The sequence below is a fragment of the Austrofundulus limnaeus genome, unplaced genomic scaffold (assembly GCF_001266775.1).
Source record: "Austrofundulus limnaeus strain Quisiro unplaced genomic scaffold, Austrofundulus_limnaeus-1.0 Scaffold67, whole genome shotgun sequence".
In the NCBI taxonomy this organism is placed as follows: Eukaryota; Metazoa; Chordata; class Actinopteri; order Cyprinodontiformes; family Rivulidae; genus Austrofundulus; species Austrofundulus limnaeus.
In genome coordinates, this window is record NW_013952469.1 from 1,999,834 (window position 1) to 2,013,978 (window position 14,145).

The 14,145-nt window shown below is 45.1% G+C and overlaps 1 protein-coding gene and 1 long non-coding RNA gene across 5 annotated transcripts in view; one reads left to right on the forward strand and one right to left on the reverse strand.

Annotated features, from left to right (window-relative positions):
* Positions 1 to 922, forward strand: part of LOC106518888 (uncharacterized) — a 133,542-nt gene extending 132,620 nt beyond the window's left edge. Inside the window, exon 7 of the long non-coding RNA XR_001310374.1 lies at positions 853 to 922. This is a non-coding gene — a long non-coding RNA (uncharacterized LOC106518888). The remainder of the gene's footprint in view (positions 1 to 852) is intronic.
* Positions 1 to 14,145, reverse strand: part of rbfox3a (RNA binding fox-1 homolog 3a) — a 274,551-nt gene that overhangs the window by 10,631 nt on the left and 249,775 nt on the right. For 3 of the 4 annotated variants that reach the window (XM_014010318.1, XM_014010320.1, XM_014010317.1), the window contains 5 exon segments: positions 875 to 1,007; positions 6,301 to 6,354; positions 6,430 to 6,490; positions 7,154 to 7,246; positions 10,879 to 10,932. In XM_014010318.1, coding sequence (XP_013865772.1) covers positions 875 to 1,007; positions 6,301 to 6,354; positions 6,430 to 6,490; positions 7,154 to 7,246; positions 10,879 to 10,932 — 395 coding nt within the window. 4 annotated transcript variants of the gene reach the window in all.

Genomic DNA, 14,145 nt, shown 5'->3' on the forward strand with positions numbered 1-14,145 from the left:
TTTTGCTACTGCTCAAAAAATGCTTCAAAAAAAAATTTAAGATTATATTTTAGACAGTTCATTCAAATGATACATTGATTATATTTGGACAAAATGCAATTTTTGCGCACGTTTAAATCGAACCCTATATCTGCCTTTTTCTCCACATTTCGACTTAATCCTCGTTTTGATGTGACGGGTCACATATTTGACTCATTCAGTCAAATGAGTGAGTGTTGTAAGATAAGGTGTGTGTTGTGTTTGGTGGAAARATGCACGGAAAAAGGCAGACAAAATTTTTATTTTATTTTATTTTTTTTTATCTGGCAACCCTGAGACGGGCTCGCTCATGCTCTGATCATGCAGCGGCTTCATGATCACAGTTATGATCGAACCTGGATAATAAATCAAAGTTCGTTGGGYCCTAGGATTATTTTTGTGTTTTTCCTAAAAGCTACAAAGAGTGCGTAACAGAAAAAACCTTCTGCTGTCTGTAATTTATTGTAATTGTTGTTAGCTTAGAATAAACCTTTGCTGTGCACTGGCTGTTTGAGCATGTGTGCTTTCACAGCTYCGGGGGGCTTCTCACCTCCGCGGGGGGGCGTTACATAAAAGTTCCACTCTGAGACCTGGTTCAAAAAGTGCCAGTGTCAGTGACTCTGATCACCAGTGACGTGTAAACGAGCTGCTAGATCACAACAAAAATGTTGCGGTTTCACTGATAACCAGCTCCGTGTAAACAGGGAAAAAAACAACAATCTAGGATAAACACAACATTCAAAACTTAGTTTTGCTAATTAATTTAGACCGTTACATTACAAATTAAGCAAATAGCTTTAATACAAACCCTGTATTTCTGTTTTGTGGTTACAGTAACACACAATGCAGTACTCACGCTCCGTAAGCAGGGATTGGTGGAGGTGGTGGAGCCGTACGGAACGTGTTGTACACAGCCCGTCCTCGTCCCCGCAAGTGGGCACCCCTGTAGGCCACCGTAGCGCCTGTGGCAGGGTAGGGAAACCCTGTTACTGTGGAGGAGAAAAACAAAAACAAAAACAGACACGAGAAGAGAAAATGACTTTCAGTGAACATCCTCGACTTGGCATTGCTTACCTTATGACAGAATACATTAGAGAGAGATGTGTGGCACTGCTTTCCCTATGACAGAATGCATTATGTGGAAGACAAGGAAACAATAGATTTAATCTTTTCTAGGTGCGCCTCATCGAGCACTCTCCCCTTTCCCAGCTCGCTGCTTTGTGCCATACTCAGCAAGGATCCACATTTGCTGTACGCATCCTTCCCTGATGCCTAGCAGGGGGTGCGGCCTTGAAGTCCAGGCAGGTAATGGATGCAATGCCACTAGTTTCGCACTGTGGCTTTCGCATAGTTTACACCCAGTGGGTTAGCACAGAAGAACGTGGTCCTGGGCGTCGTAGAAGAAGAAAACGTGACGAGAAATTCCCGAAGCCCAAYTCTAAAGCCAAGTGTGACCAGAAGGCTCCAGAATGAGATTAGGTTGAGATGTGTTGCTTCAACAGAACGATGGCAGAGATGTGAGCGCTGCGTCTCTGTTTAACCTTCAATCAGCCCTGTGTCTGTCTGATTACAGCCTGCAGAGGTGCATACGAACACACTTATCTCTAGGCATGATTAAGTTGGTCTCCACTTTTCCTTCAATTGTAATTTTCTCTGTTCCTTCCCCTTTTCCTCCATCCCCCAACATCAAGTCCATCAAAAAGCAGTCAGCATCATTATTCGTCATCTCCAGCAAAGACCCCTTCACTGCCCCCACTTCCTCACTCATTTCCATGACATGTTTTCAGTGAATCCATCACAGGGACAGTCCAATCAGAGACGGCTCTGTAGCAGTGAGCTGTCTATCGTTGGGTGGTTTGCGCCTCAGTTTGGGTGAACAGCACAGGTTAATAGCATGGATCCAATTTGAACCTGCTGCTGTGGCTGAGATGGTCCCACAGAAACTAGACCAGGGGTGCCCGAGTCTATCGCAATCGACCGGTAGACCCTCGGCCGGTTCCAGGTCGAACACGGAGCCGGCTCATCAGCTGTTAGAGTTTAACGGCTGATCAGCCGGCCCGGGACATGTCCGCAAGCTCGGTGAGCTTCATTCTAACTCCGGCAGAAGCGGTGGGAGGCGGGAGGAGTTTAAACACATTCCAGCTCCCGCCGCTTCCCATTTTGTAAATTCTCACAGACGTAGTCTCGCGAGTTTTGGGTGCCGTGAAACCGCACTCTGAACATGATCTCGCAAGACTTTAGGGTCACATGTTCAAAACATGGCAGAGAGGCGGAAAAAAATGAACGACAAATGAGCTAGCAAGCAAACAAAAACGTATTATTTTCACCAGGAGTGGGAAGAGGACATTTGTAATTCGAGCGCTGCCTTGTCCAAAAAGGATAATGGAACAGCATTTCTTTCAAAACAATGCATGCGCTACGAGGCGAATTCCCTCCTAAACCAAGCTCAGAATGTTCCGGAGCTGAAGCTTGCAGCTCAGTTTTCACTCGGTCCAACAGGTAAGGCTGCTACGATAGCCTCATACCAGGTMAGCTGCATGCTGGCTCAACACAAAAAAGYTCTTTCAGCGATGACAAAGTTATGAAAGAAGCGTTTGAGGCTGCAGACGTGTTTTTCCATGATTTTAAAAATAAAAGTGAGATTGTGGCTGCTATAAAGGCATTTGTCCAGGATGGATGACACTGAGACCAATGGAACGTTACTAGACGGTGATAAAAATCCAGTGTAGCAGCCTTCCATAGGCTTCCGTTTGGTGTTTGTGTGGCGTCAACCCCACAGCTGGTTGCAACCAGCGAGCACCATCACGGACAATGCACACCKCAGCCCCGCTGCTTCAATAAAGCTGACAGAGAAACAGATTAGTGGCGCTTTTAAAAACACAGAGCCAGGTTTAATGTCTTCTGTCATTAACATCACGCTCCATTAGTGAGTCCAGACACATATTCAAACTTTGCATCTCATTTGGCCAGGTGACGCCCACATTCCCCCACTGCACCCACCTTCTAACYCGGCAGGGCACTTTGTTTACTGCCATTGTCCCGGCACACTGTCTGGACTTACAGGGTGCCCCCTTTTCCCTGCTCGGGTGATTTATAATGCTGACCTTGACATTTAAATTAGTCTTTTTTGGCGGGGTACAGTCGTAGCCTGAGAACCTGAGAGTGCAGTAGCTAAAGGGCAAACACAGACCTCTTTCTAAGGTGTTTGTTGTTCCCTTATCCAAAATAAATAAACAAATAAATAAAATATGCTTCTTCCTTTCTTTTTTGAAAATTTGTATGCAATCTGCATGCAGTGATGTATGTGAATGTAAACTCATAATGAGTTGGCGATAGGCTACACTGCTTCAATAATAACCCATAAATCAAAGGCACTGTCACACCTTGGTAAGCGCGTGAGAAGCAACAACAGGCGCGGCGTACAGGAGCACAAACCTGGTCCAGCCACCAAAGTCAAACACCTTTTCCGGGAGGGGTGCTGGAGAAAATATGAGTTATGTGCTGGAGGGCGGCGGGGTCACGCGGCACCTCATATGTCATATGTGTCAACTTGAAAGAAGCTCAATACCTGCAGAGCCAGTTGGACCTAAGGTAATCCAGCTCTGTGCCACTGATGGGGTCATAACCAGCTCCCATAAAGAAAGATCTGATTTTCCACAAGGTTGATCTTTCTAATACTTCCTGCTCAAATACATGAGCATTTAATCCACGCACTGYGGACCAAAAACAGCTTAATCTAATCAAGAGTCTGGGGCTTAATTATCCCCCTAAAGTACACTCCAACAATGAGAGGATCTGTCTACATATATTAAGATGGCAATTAGCCTTTCTTTTCTGTCATTTACACAGCTGGTAGCTTTTCACAAGTCCTCAAGAAAACTCCACCGTAGTAACAGAAAATATGAAATGGTAAGTGAAAAGCTACTCATCTCCTGTCTCCATTAGAATTAGCTGCAGAGAAGAGTCTGTGAGTGGTAGCCTGAGGGGGTGGCCATAGAACGGCATTTCTAAGTGACAGCTGTCTGCCGCGCTGAAACCTCCAACAAGAGTAATGAAGAAAAAGTTTTCCAATTATATTAAGATGAGCTAAACAGTGTAATATGCACTGCATGCAGATCTGCCTCACAGGCGACTTTTTCTTTTCCTTTTTTTTACTTATTTAAATCGTTTCCCCCTCATGTCTTCCTGTAAAATTATCACCTGCATCTGCTTTGTTTTAATTTCAGATAATTAATCCTATCTGTACGTACAGCTCATGAATCATGTCATCCGTACGTGCAGTAATGTATACCTATACTGCTTCAATCTACATGAATTACGGAGTTTAAAATCACATTAGTGCACATTAAAACAGAAGGAAGGTAAAGACAGATATTGTTTGCCTATCAGCCACTGCACACCACGGTTTGTGCCAGATCTCACTCTCGTTGTCAGTTCTTTCATTTAATTGGGAACCTACTGGGGGGGGGGGGGGTGGAGCCAGGGGCTAGTGCCACAAGCCTGAGCAGGTACTCCCTGTTCCCCCTCCTCCATCGGGAGGAGGAGCCAGTCTACCCTGGAAGAGGTTAAGAGTGGGGAGCCAGCGTGAGGCTCTCATCCGTCATTCTCCTGAATGGGTTTTGAGGACAATAAACCTGTAGCGCCAGGACGAATGGAGACGAAGTGTGCTGTCACCGAGCCAGGATTTATGGCTCCCAATTTTACTGATCTCCTGCACAGAAATGAGGACTGATAAACAGTGATTAATCGCCTTTATATCCCATTTTACTCCCACCAAAAGTATATTAACTATAACTACGATGATTCTGGAGTACGTCTTGGATTCTGCAACATGTTTTTTTTTTTCTAAAACAGGAAAAAAAAACTCGTCAGATTCAAAGTCTGGATCAGAGTGGTGCTTTTTTTTAAAGATAAAACAGTCTGTTTCTGCAAATTAAGAAGGTTTTATTTCAAAAAATGTATCTCTTATTTATGTTTCCCATCTTCCCAGCTGGCAAGCATATGTTGTCGTTTAGGCTTGGCAAACTCCAGCGCCATGTCAAGACGACTTGAAAAATTAGCAGCCAATAAATCACCCAACCCCTCCTGCTTCCCCTGCCTGGAGTGGTGGACCACACTCCCTCTGATTTATGAGATGATTTGGGGAGTGTGTGTGTGTGAGAGTGTGTGAGTGTGAAATGGAAAAAAGCACGCATGAAAGAGGAGACATGTATTAGTGTCTGTGTTCTACATAGGTTAGGTTTCTGTGTGTGCTGGCATGCTTTGGTCTGAGCTTAGGAAAGCAGGGCAGGTGCTGGTGGTGTGTGCGCACATGTAGGGCAGGAAAATAAAGGTTTATGCGAGTTACATAACGCTCWGATCTTTGCTTTGGACACCCACCCCAATCGTGTCAAAACGCATTTGTTTGAGGCTCTAAGTGCAACACTCTGGGAGGTGTGCATGTTTGTGTGCATAAATAATCATCCGAGGAAGATGTCGAAAGTAGTGTTGAGGGGGGAGGAGGACGAGGTGAGTGGGAGGCAGGGGGAGGAGGCTTGGAGAGGGTGAGGGGTTGGGGATGAAATAAAAATGATAGATGACTGCTTTCTGTCATGGACAGTTATTTAGAGGTTCGCCGTAAAGCTGTCCGGGGAATGAACAGATTTTAGTCTAATGAGCAGAAAGGAAAGCCGTTAAAGTGGCGCGATGTGCTCAGCACTTCTTCCAAATGAAATAGTACCATTTCCCCCTCATTAAAATGCAAAGGGTTCATATAACATACAGCAATAAAGCTGGCATGTTGAGGTAGGGAGAGATAGGGAAAACCCCACTGAGCTCATCTCATTCCTCCATTACTGAGACCAGAAGGAATAGTGGCCTTCGACAGGGTGGGTGCCAACAATATCGCTCACTCAATCTCCCTTATTCGGTTAGCTCTGTAAAAGTCAATCTGGCGCACTTGGCAAATCCATCCACAGCAGCAGCCTCCACAATCTGATAACAGTTGCAGGGGCGCTTGCTCTTGAAATCATTTTTTTCTCTCCCTCCCCAGCTTTACAGTTGCACACTGCGCAAACAATGGCTCAGGCTCCCTCAGCCACTCAGAGCTGCTTGGATCATCCACTGCTTATCTGAGCCGCTCCAAGATTCACTTTGATTTACGGGGGAATTTCATGTTCAGGAGGTTCAGGATGAACCCGATTGTAGAAATTCGGGGTTTGGGGTTGGGGGGATTGGCTGCGGCTCAGGTGTGGCGCAGTGCATGTGTAGTGTGTGGTGAGAGAGAAAAGAAAGGAGTCTTACCTGCATACAGTTCAGGACCATAGACAGCTCCTACTACTGGGTTCAGCTTCCAGCCTGTGACCAGAGGAAGAACTCAACTTCACGGGAGCTCGCTTTTATCCAGACTTTATCAAACAGTTCGGCTCTTACCGTTTGTGTAGGGATTGGCCACTTTTTTGTTTGTCATCACCCGCGCGGTTGCATTGTTCACCTGCAGCACAAACACACACCCTGTGACTACAGAGCTTTACAACTCCATCCAGACATCTACTGTGGGCCACGAGCAAGCAGCAAACCAGGAAGAAAGTAAAATAATTCATAAAAAAACAAAATGTTTCCAAAAGTTTGCTTTATTCCATCCTGAACTGAGAGCATGCAATTACTTACAAGCACAAAATGAAAAGAACATCGTACAATTTCAGTAATTGGTTGAATAGATAAATGTATTCCCAAAGAAAAACAGAGTACTTTGAGTTTTTTTTTTCTGTTGACCCGATGACTGTTGCTGAGTGGGAGGTTGGCTTATTGTAAACAAAAACAGAATCATTGCAGGCAACATGAAACGGAGGTGGAAGGAMGGTGCGGGTCTTTTRAGGTTTGATAAGAACCCAAAGGAWGAGGGCATGCATTTATTCTGCTCTGTCAGGTGATGATGGACAACTGGCCTGTCCTGTATGGATTCTGCCTTTTTCTGCCAACAACTTATATGCACCAGTATGCATGCATGAACCTGGAGAAACACACACACACACACACACACGACCTCTCAGAGATGCAGATCCACACACACAGCAGTCACATGCTTATGCTCAGGTCGAGAAGGCAGCAAGCAACAAAGACAACATGTGGGAAAAGGGGGAAAAAATGAAAGCACCTCTATTTTGCGTCCCTCAACGATTGTACCATTTAGTTTCTCCCGTGCACGATCGGCATCTGTGCTTGTTTCAAAAGTTACAAACCCAAAGCCCTGAGAGCGCCGTGTTAGCCAGAGGCAGAGAGAAAAGGATAAAAGATGGACACACAAAAAAGGGGGAAGGGAAGGGAGGAGAAAGGAGGTGAGAAGACAGGAGAAAGTGAGCAGCAGTGGCGGCAGAGTCGAGTTGTAAGCAGCCGGATTAATTAGAGGCAGTTAGTGAGGTGTCAGGAAACAGCAAAACAGAGAGATCCAAGGAGGAGAGGATGCRGGTGACACACGGCCTCACACAGCAACACCAACAAACCTGCCCGCTTTCACCCAYTTAAACGGCACAGCTGCCGTGCCARGGGTGAATGTCAGGAAGCAGCCGATGCAAAAACACTGTTGGCTGCTGTAATAGTGGCGTAATTATCTACAAACGTTGAACAGCGTGGACGCTCAAACAGGTCTTTGAAGAGACGGGCACCGGGAGCAGGAGGGAGGAGGAGTTCTCCTCACACAGCTCGATCTCTGGTTATTTCTAATCCGCTGCACTAATAGGTCGGACATTTGAACAGAAACAAAGTGAACAAACTCCACTGTGATAGAGAAGGACCAGATTAACTTTAGACCCCGACTAAAACACACCTATTGCCTTACAGGGTTCCTACAGTTTAAGGAAAMTTGAATTTAAGACTTTTTAAGACTTTTTAATGCCAAGTGAAATTCAATTTAAGACCAATTTCACAATAAACATAAATGACAAAAAAATAAAAACGACAAAAACTCATAAATCAAAGTATTTTTGGTTGAAGTATTCTAATATTGTTAATACACTAATTGTTTTTATCCATATCGAACTATAGCAGAAACGCTCTTAACAGTCAGTTTTAAACTTAAATTAATTTCTGGAAATCCTCTGACGACCCAAAATTTGGAGTTTTAGGACCCACACTGGGGTCTTAACCCACATTTGCTATAGATGAAACCTTAAAGTGCCTGTGACATCAAGTTTTTATAAGAAAAGTGAACGCATTTTTGGAACATTTTTTAGAATATCGGTATCGGCCCGATATGTAAAACTGGGCCAATATTAACGTCAGATATTAATTTTCCATTTTTTAGCGTTGTGTTTCTGTTTTGGGAGGCAAAATGGTTGGTTGATCTGTTTGATCATGATGGTGATAGTGACGCTGCGTAGCCAGGAATAACTGAAGTAGAGCCATGTCAGAGGTCTGGTCATTTATTTACGGTATCGAAAAAAGACACAAGTGTGTTTGTGCGAATATGTATAGTATAATTTGTGTGTGTAATATRGGTAAATATCGGTTATCGGCCATAACACCAGTAATCATATCGGATATCAATATCGGCTGAAATTTTCATATCGGTGCATCGCTATTATTGGGATGGACAGTTTGCATGTGAAATAACAGGAAATGATGTCAAAGAGGAATGTCTACATGTGAATATTTTAAAAAAATGTTACCAATTATTTTAATATTTGATACGAATTACAGTCATCCTACTTGCAATGTTTTAACATTTTTAAGACTTCTGAAAGACCGATTTAAGACATTTTAAGGCTAATTAAGGCCTTATTTCTGGATTGATGATTTCAATGACTTTTATGACTTTTTAAGGATCTGCAGGAACCCCGTCTTATTTTCATCCCATCCCCCGCTAAACTCTCTCCAAGCCACGCTCCCCTGGGAGGCTTTGTCACTTCTGTGAGTTATGTGGACTGGGATGCTGGACCTGGGCTCTGTAGTGGAGGCATTAAGATATTCTGGCCAAACAAGTCCCATTCCTTTAGTTTCTATATATACTTATAGAGGTATGTGTCGGGGAGCAGGGAGCATGGCCGGCGCTGCCTGATAATTGCTCCAGGATGTAATACATGTGAGAGATGGCGAGCGGTGTGATCTCACGTGCACACACACACACAGATCCCAGCACTGCTATTTCTGGCACAAATAACACCTGTCCTTGGGGAAAGAGCAGTAAAAAAAATTAATTAAAAAAAAGGAATTGAGGGAAAAATTAATCCTTTGGACACTCACCCGGTTGTGGTTACCCCCTCTATCTTAGTTTTATTTTTATTTTTTATCACGCACAAATAATTAGCTTACAAGAGGAGGGAGTGGAGCCTCCATTTTTCAAAGGAGACAAACATATTGAATGCAAATTGCCAAAGCTTCATAGGAAATAGATTATTTATTAATGGCCTGATAGGTTCATTATATAGCACGGAGTGCGCGAGGGGAGAGAGGCATCATGGGTAATGGCTTTGTGGGGCACAAACAATAAATGCTTGTTACGGCGGAGGAGGCAGGTTTATCCGGTGCTCAATCTTGTCTGGCAGAGGGGGCTGAGTGCAGCGGCAGCGGCAGCGGCGGCAGCAGRGCCTGGTTCCAGGGCGCCCTGCATGCCTGTATACGAGCCCAAAAGCACTCCCAGGTATGAATGGGAATCAATAGTATTCATGCCTCAACACCCAGCCAGGGAGCCTGTCGCCTTTATGAATGGAAAGCTGTGGAGCTTAGTACACTCTATTAAACGAACAGCTGGATGAGTAGCACTGGGCTGTTCACATCGCCGCAGGCTTCACCTGTCCTGGTACGTGGTTAGGAGACTGATACTGCCGCGATGCCTCAACGCCGCGGCCATTTCTCTTACGGCTGGTTGCTGTTTGCGGGGGTTTGAATTATCCTTCACATATAAATAATCTATGCCGCGTAAAYTCCGATTCCATAAAAGATTCAGGAGCGAAATTGAATTCTGTGAAATATTTCAGGTGTTCTGTGCAGATTGGTTTTAAGAGAAGTAAAATAAGCCAAGACTAAAGTTTGTGAAGATCTCCAAAAGCATCCGGAAGTGCCGATAATGTCGCCAAACCTGCATTAATCCGCCGCAGAAAGTAGTCCCCGACACTATTGCTTTCCGGTGAAGCGTTGTTTATTTAAAACTTCAGCAGCTCGATGTTCCTAAAAATGCTGAGCTTCTTCTTATTTAAATAAATCTGCATATTTGTGACCTTTTTATAAAGACTAACAACCTGAGTGGGAAGCGGCGAGCTTGGGGCCGAGCGCCGCATAAGTGGGCAAGTCAGAAAGTGCTGAGGAAGGGAGTCGCACATTGTTAGGTTTGGTCCTCCGATTGGATTTTTTTTATAACAAGAAATGCAGAATAAGGCCAACCTCATCCTTCAACCGGCCCCTTGAAATTTATATATGCAACATATCGCCCACATAAGGCGTTCTGTTTGAAACGTTGAGTAATATCAGCCCTAAAAATGACTGCGATGGGATTAAAATGTGCTWATCACAAAGGATTATTAATCTGAATAACCATTTTAATCAATGCTTCAGTTTTCAGCACGTCCAACTCTTTAAACAAGCAGCTTCTGATCCATATGCTAGAGGACCTGCAGCCTGCTGCTGGATCAAGTGAAATGTGAAACAGCTCAATAATAAATTGATTGACAGGCCTAATGATTCACAACTTGGGCGAGAGCTGCAACAAAACAACCAAAACAATGTTGAGGTAGGGAGAAGGAGAACCGGGGGCTCAGTGATTGTGCATCTCCAAGACCGGGCTTAGAGACCACCGCTCTCTGCCAATGTACACACCACACTAATGCCATCATTAGGAAACAGAAGAAGTACATGGTAATGAAGCAGCTGGCGTTCTAGTTCACTTACCTTGGATCCTCGCTCATTAAAGATAATCTCCACATCTAAAATCTTTCCAAATTGCTGCAGAGAGAAAAGAAAGACAGAAGAGCAGGGATGGAGTTAGAAAGCCTCACTAACTGTGAATTCATGAGAAGGAAGGCTGGAGAAAGAAAAATCATTAAGGCAATATGGAAATGTTATTTTTGTGAGGAAACGGTGGTCAATTTGCATTTGTTAGCTCAGCAAACAGTTCTTGAAGGTTGTTGGCGTGGTTAGAGAGGAGAACACGTCTCTGCTGCTTTAATGCCTTTTCTGTAGTTCGATCAATAAAATCAGATCACAGTGTTTGTAAAAAATACTTGATCTCTGATTATTTCACAGCGTTTCTGATCCGTGTTTACTCGTTTGAAAGGATTGGAAAAAAAAGAGAAGCAACATCAGACGGTATTTTGATGGCATCACCGTTCGGAGGACCCTCCCGAGCAGATAAGGCGTGAGGAGTCTCTTAGCTCCTCGCTCTGTCTTTGTTTGTGCGCTCGCACGGTCAAACAGGACCTAAGGGCCGGTCCCCGGGGGTTCGCATGCTCCAGCCTTTCGATTTAACAGGCCTGCCTCTGCATCATTAGAAAACAGAGGAATGAAAGTAAACTGTAAGTTCCTCTAATGAGTGGAGCGAGTGTGACTTTTAATTGCTGTCTGCGATGGCCGTATTATTTCATTAAAAGTAATTACCCTGTCAAGCGGTCCGCGTCGCCTTCATTTCAGCACAACAGGGAAGAAATGGGCCTTCCATGTGGTCGACGCTCAATGGGAATGGATGGATCGTTTGACTGAGCTTCTAATAGGGGTTAGGAGGAGTTAGCTATTATCTGGCTGGAGAGGGCTCAAGAAGCTGAGGGTTAGCAGAAAACTGATGTTTCTTCCTCCTTTTAAAGCTAATGCAGCTCTTTCAGTACAACCAAGTAGAAAAAAAGAACTGCAAACACACACACACACATGCACACACTCGTCTCATATGTCTGTTCCTCTTGGAAAGAGACTCCATAGATCCTATCCACACATCTGTCCCGTATGGGGCTCAGCTCCACTGACTCGAGCAGGGAATGCAGGATCGATCACTTGCGCAGGCATTTATATCCCAGCGTGATGCCCCCTTCCTCGCCTGAGAAGACAATGCTTCCCCCGCGCAACGTGCAGATGCTAATTGTTTTAACCGAGTGTAATGGGCTTGTGGCGTCGATTAATTAGTTTCAGAGGAAGTCGTCTTTGTGGATTTCCACACGGCGCAGGGGACTGCTCGCTGCTCACCACCGATCTCATGCACTTCCACCCCGTCCCACACACACACACACACGCAGAAACAGCTGCATCAGCAGCGCCGATAAACAATAGCTCCGATGGGAGGAGTCTCCAGAGGGGGGGAGGACAGGGAGAGACTGATGTCATCTACAGTACGAGGCTGCAGCTCCATCCATCTACAGAGGATCTTTAAGTCCAGTGACTACACCGCTGCTTTCTCCCGTCTCGTCCCATTTATCTCCCAGCGTTTAAACGCTGATACGTTTGAATGTTTCCGGCGAAACTGTGCAGCAAAAATCAGTTTTTAATCTGTGCTTTGAATGCATTACAAAGAAACAGAAGGAGGATTAGACAACTCATGCACAAACTCAAATGCCTGGAAAGAAAAAAAAAAAAAAAACAGAAAAGCATTCATAAAAAAACAGATTTGCAGTGAAGGAGCTAAAAGTTGTAAACAAAGTGAGATGTTCCTCCTCTGATGTGGACTCGAAGCCCCCCTCTCTGAATAAAATTAAGATAGAGCGCATTTCTGTGGCCTTAAGCTTGTGAGTGTGGAAGCAACAAACATGATTGAGGCCGTCGAGCCTCCACCTTTGATTAGCCTGAATATCTTAAAGCTTTGCAGAAACCCATAATTACGCTGCTGTGGCCAGCGCCGAGCATGTTCCTGCACAGCAGTCAGTGTGACAGTAGGACGGGGGACGGGGGGGGGTGCTGATGGCTCTGGGGAGCGCTGTGAGAGCCCTTACATCCACCAAGAGAAGCACCGCTGAAGGATCCAGTTGCACAAATGAGGGCGCCCTCAAGCAGCGCAGCACGGGCTCCTCGCAGAGCTCACTGGAGTGTTTTCATTTCCTGCGCACTTACCAGCTCTCAGAGATCACAGTTTCTAATTACTGATTAACGCTCGCCGTGCATGCCCTAATGAGACCTTCCTTCAGCGTCTCGTTAGAAGCTCGCAGGTCTTTCCACACCCTGACGTCTGATTTCAGCTCCTCAGAAGCTGAAAGCGTTGTTGTGGGTTCCTCGGGGSCTGTGTGGGAGCAGGGCTGAGGAGGCACCTCCACTCTCTGTCTCCTCCGCCTTCCCGGCTTCGCTCATGCGGAACAGTAATGGCGTATTGAGCTGGTGGCGCTCTAGAAGCCATTAGAGCTGGAGGGATGAGGCTTTGCACACGCCGATCACACAAAGGCTCCATTGTCGAGGCCGTGTCAGAGGGTGGAGCAGACCAGCTATCTCTGTGCCAAGCTCTAACCAAGACAATCAATCCCACAATCCTTCACCGTGCCCACGACCAGGAGTGAAAAGGAGAGGAACGGGAAGGAGCAGGCAACATGTGAGCGGGTGGGCTGCAATCAATTTTCTATCATATATCTGCACGCAGCGGCCAGGCTCACAAAAGCTCRGAGCTAATTACGGGGGTGATTTGGATTCCACATGACCTGCACCAGAGCTGGGAACAATAAAGCCAACAATCAGAGGGAGAAAGCAGCCATGTTGTCTGCCATTTATAAAGCCCCAGCCAGAGCTCGCTGGTAATTAATACCATCAGCTCAATGTTGTCTTCATAACGACGAGAATTAACGCCTCTGGCTTCTAATGGTCCAATTAGTGAGCAACATTTGAAGTACATTTTTGGAAACCGTCTCCATTCAGATCCATTATCGTTATTGAATTTGATTCAGTTCTTTATTGAGGCTCGTGTGAGACACAAAGGTGAGCCGTTGAACTGTGTATTGCCTCGTTAATTGGCCAGGAGACGAGAGCGAGGGGGAATTTCTGATGAAGACCCCCCCCCACCGATATTCTGGAATATAAGCTCATTTGTCTGCTGCTGACCACTTGTGCGCTCGTGCAACTTGTGAAAAACTATTTCATTTGATAATTTAATTTCCACGAAAGTTACCGTATTTATTCATGTATTATACGACCCCCGCTTTTTTGAGCTTAAAAAGCATAAAAAATTTAATCCTCAAACTACCTCCAATTTCATAC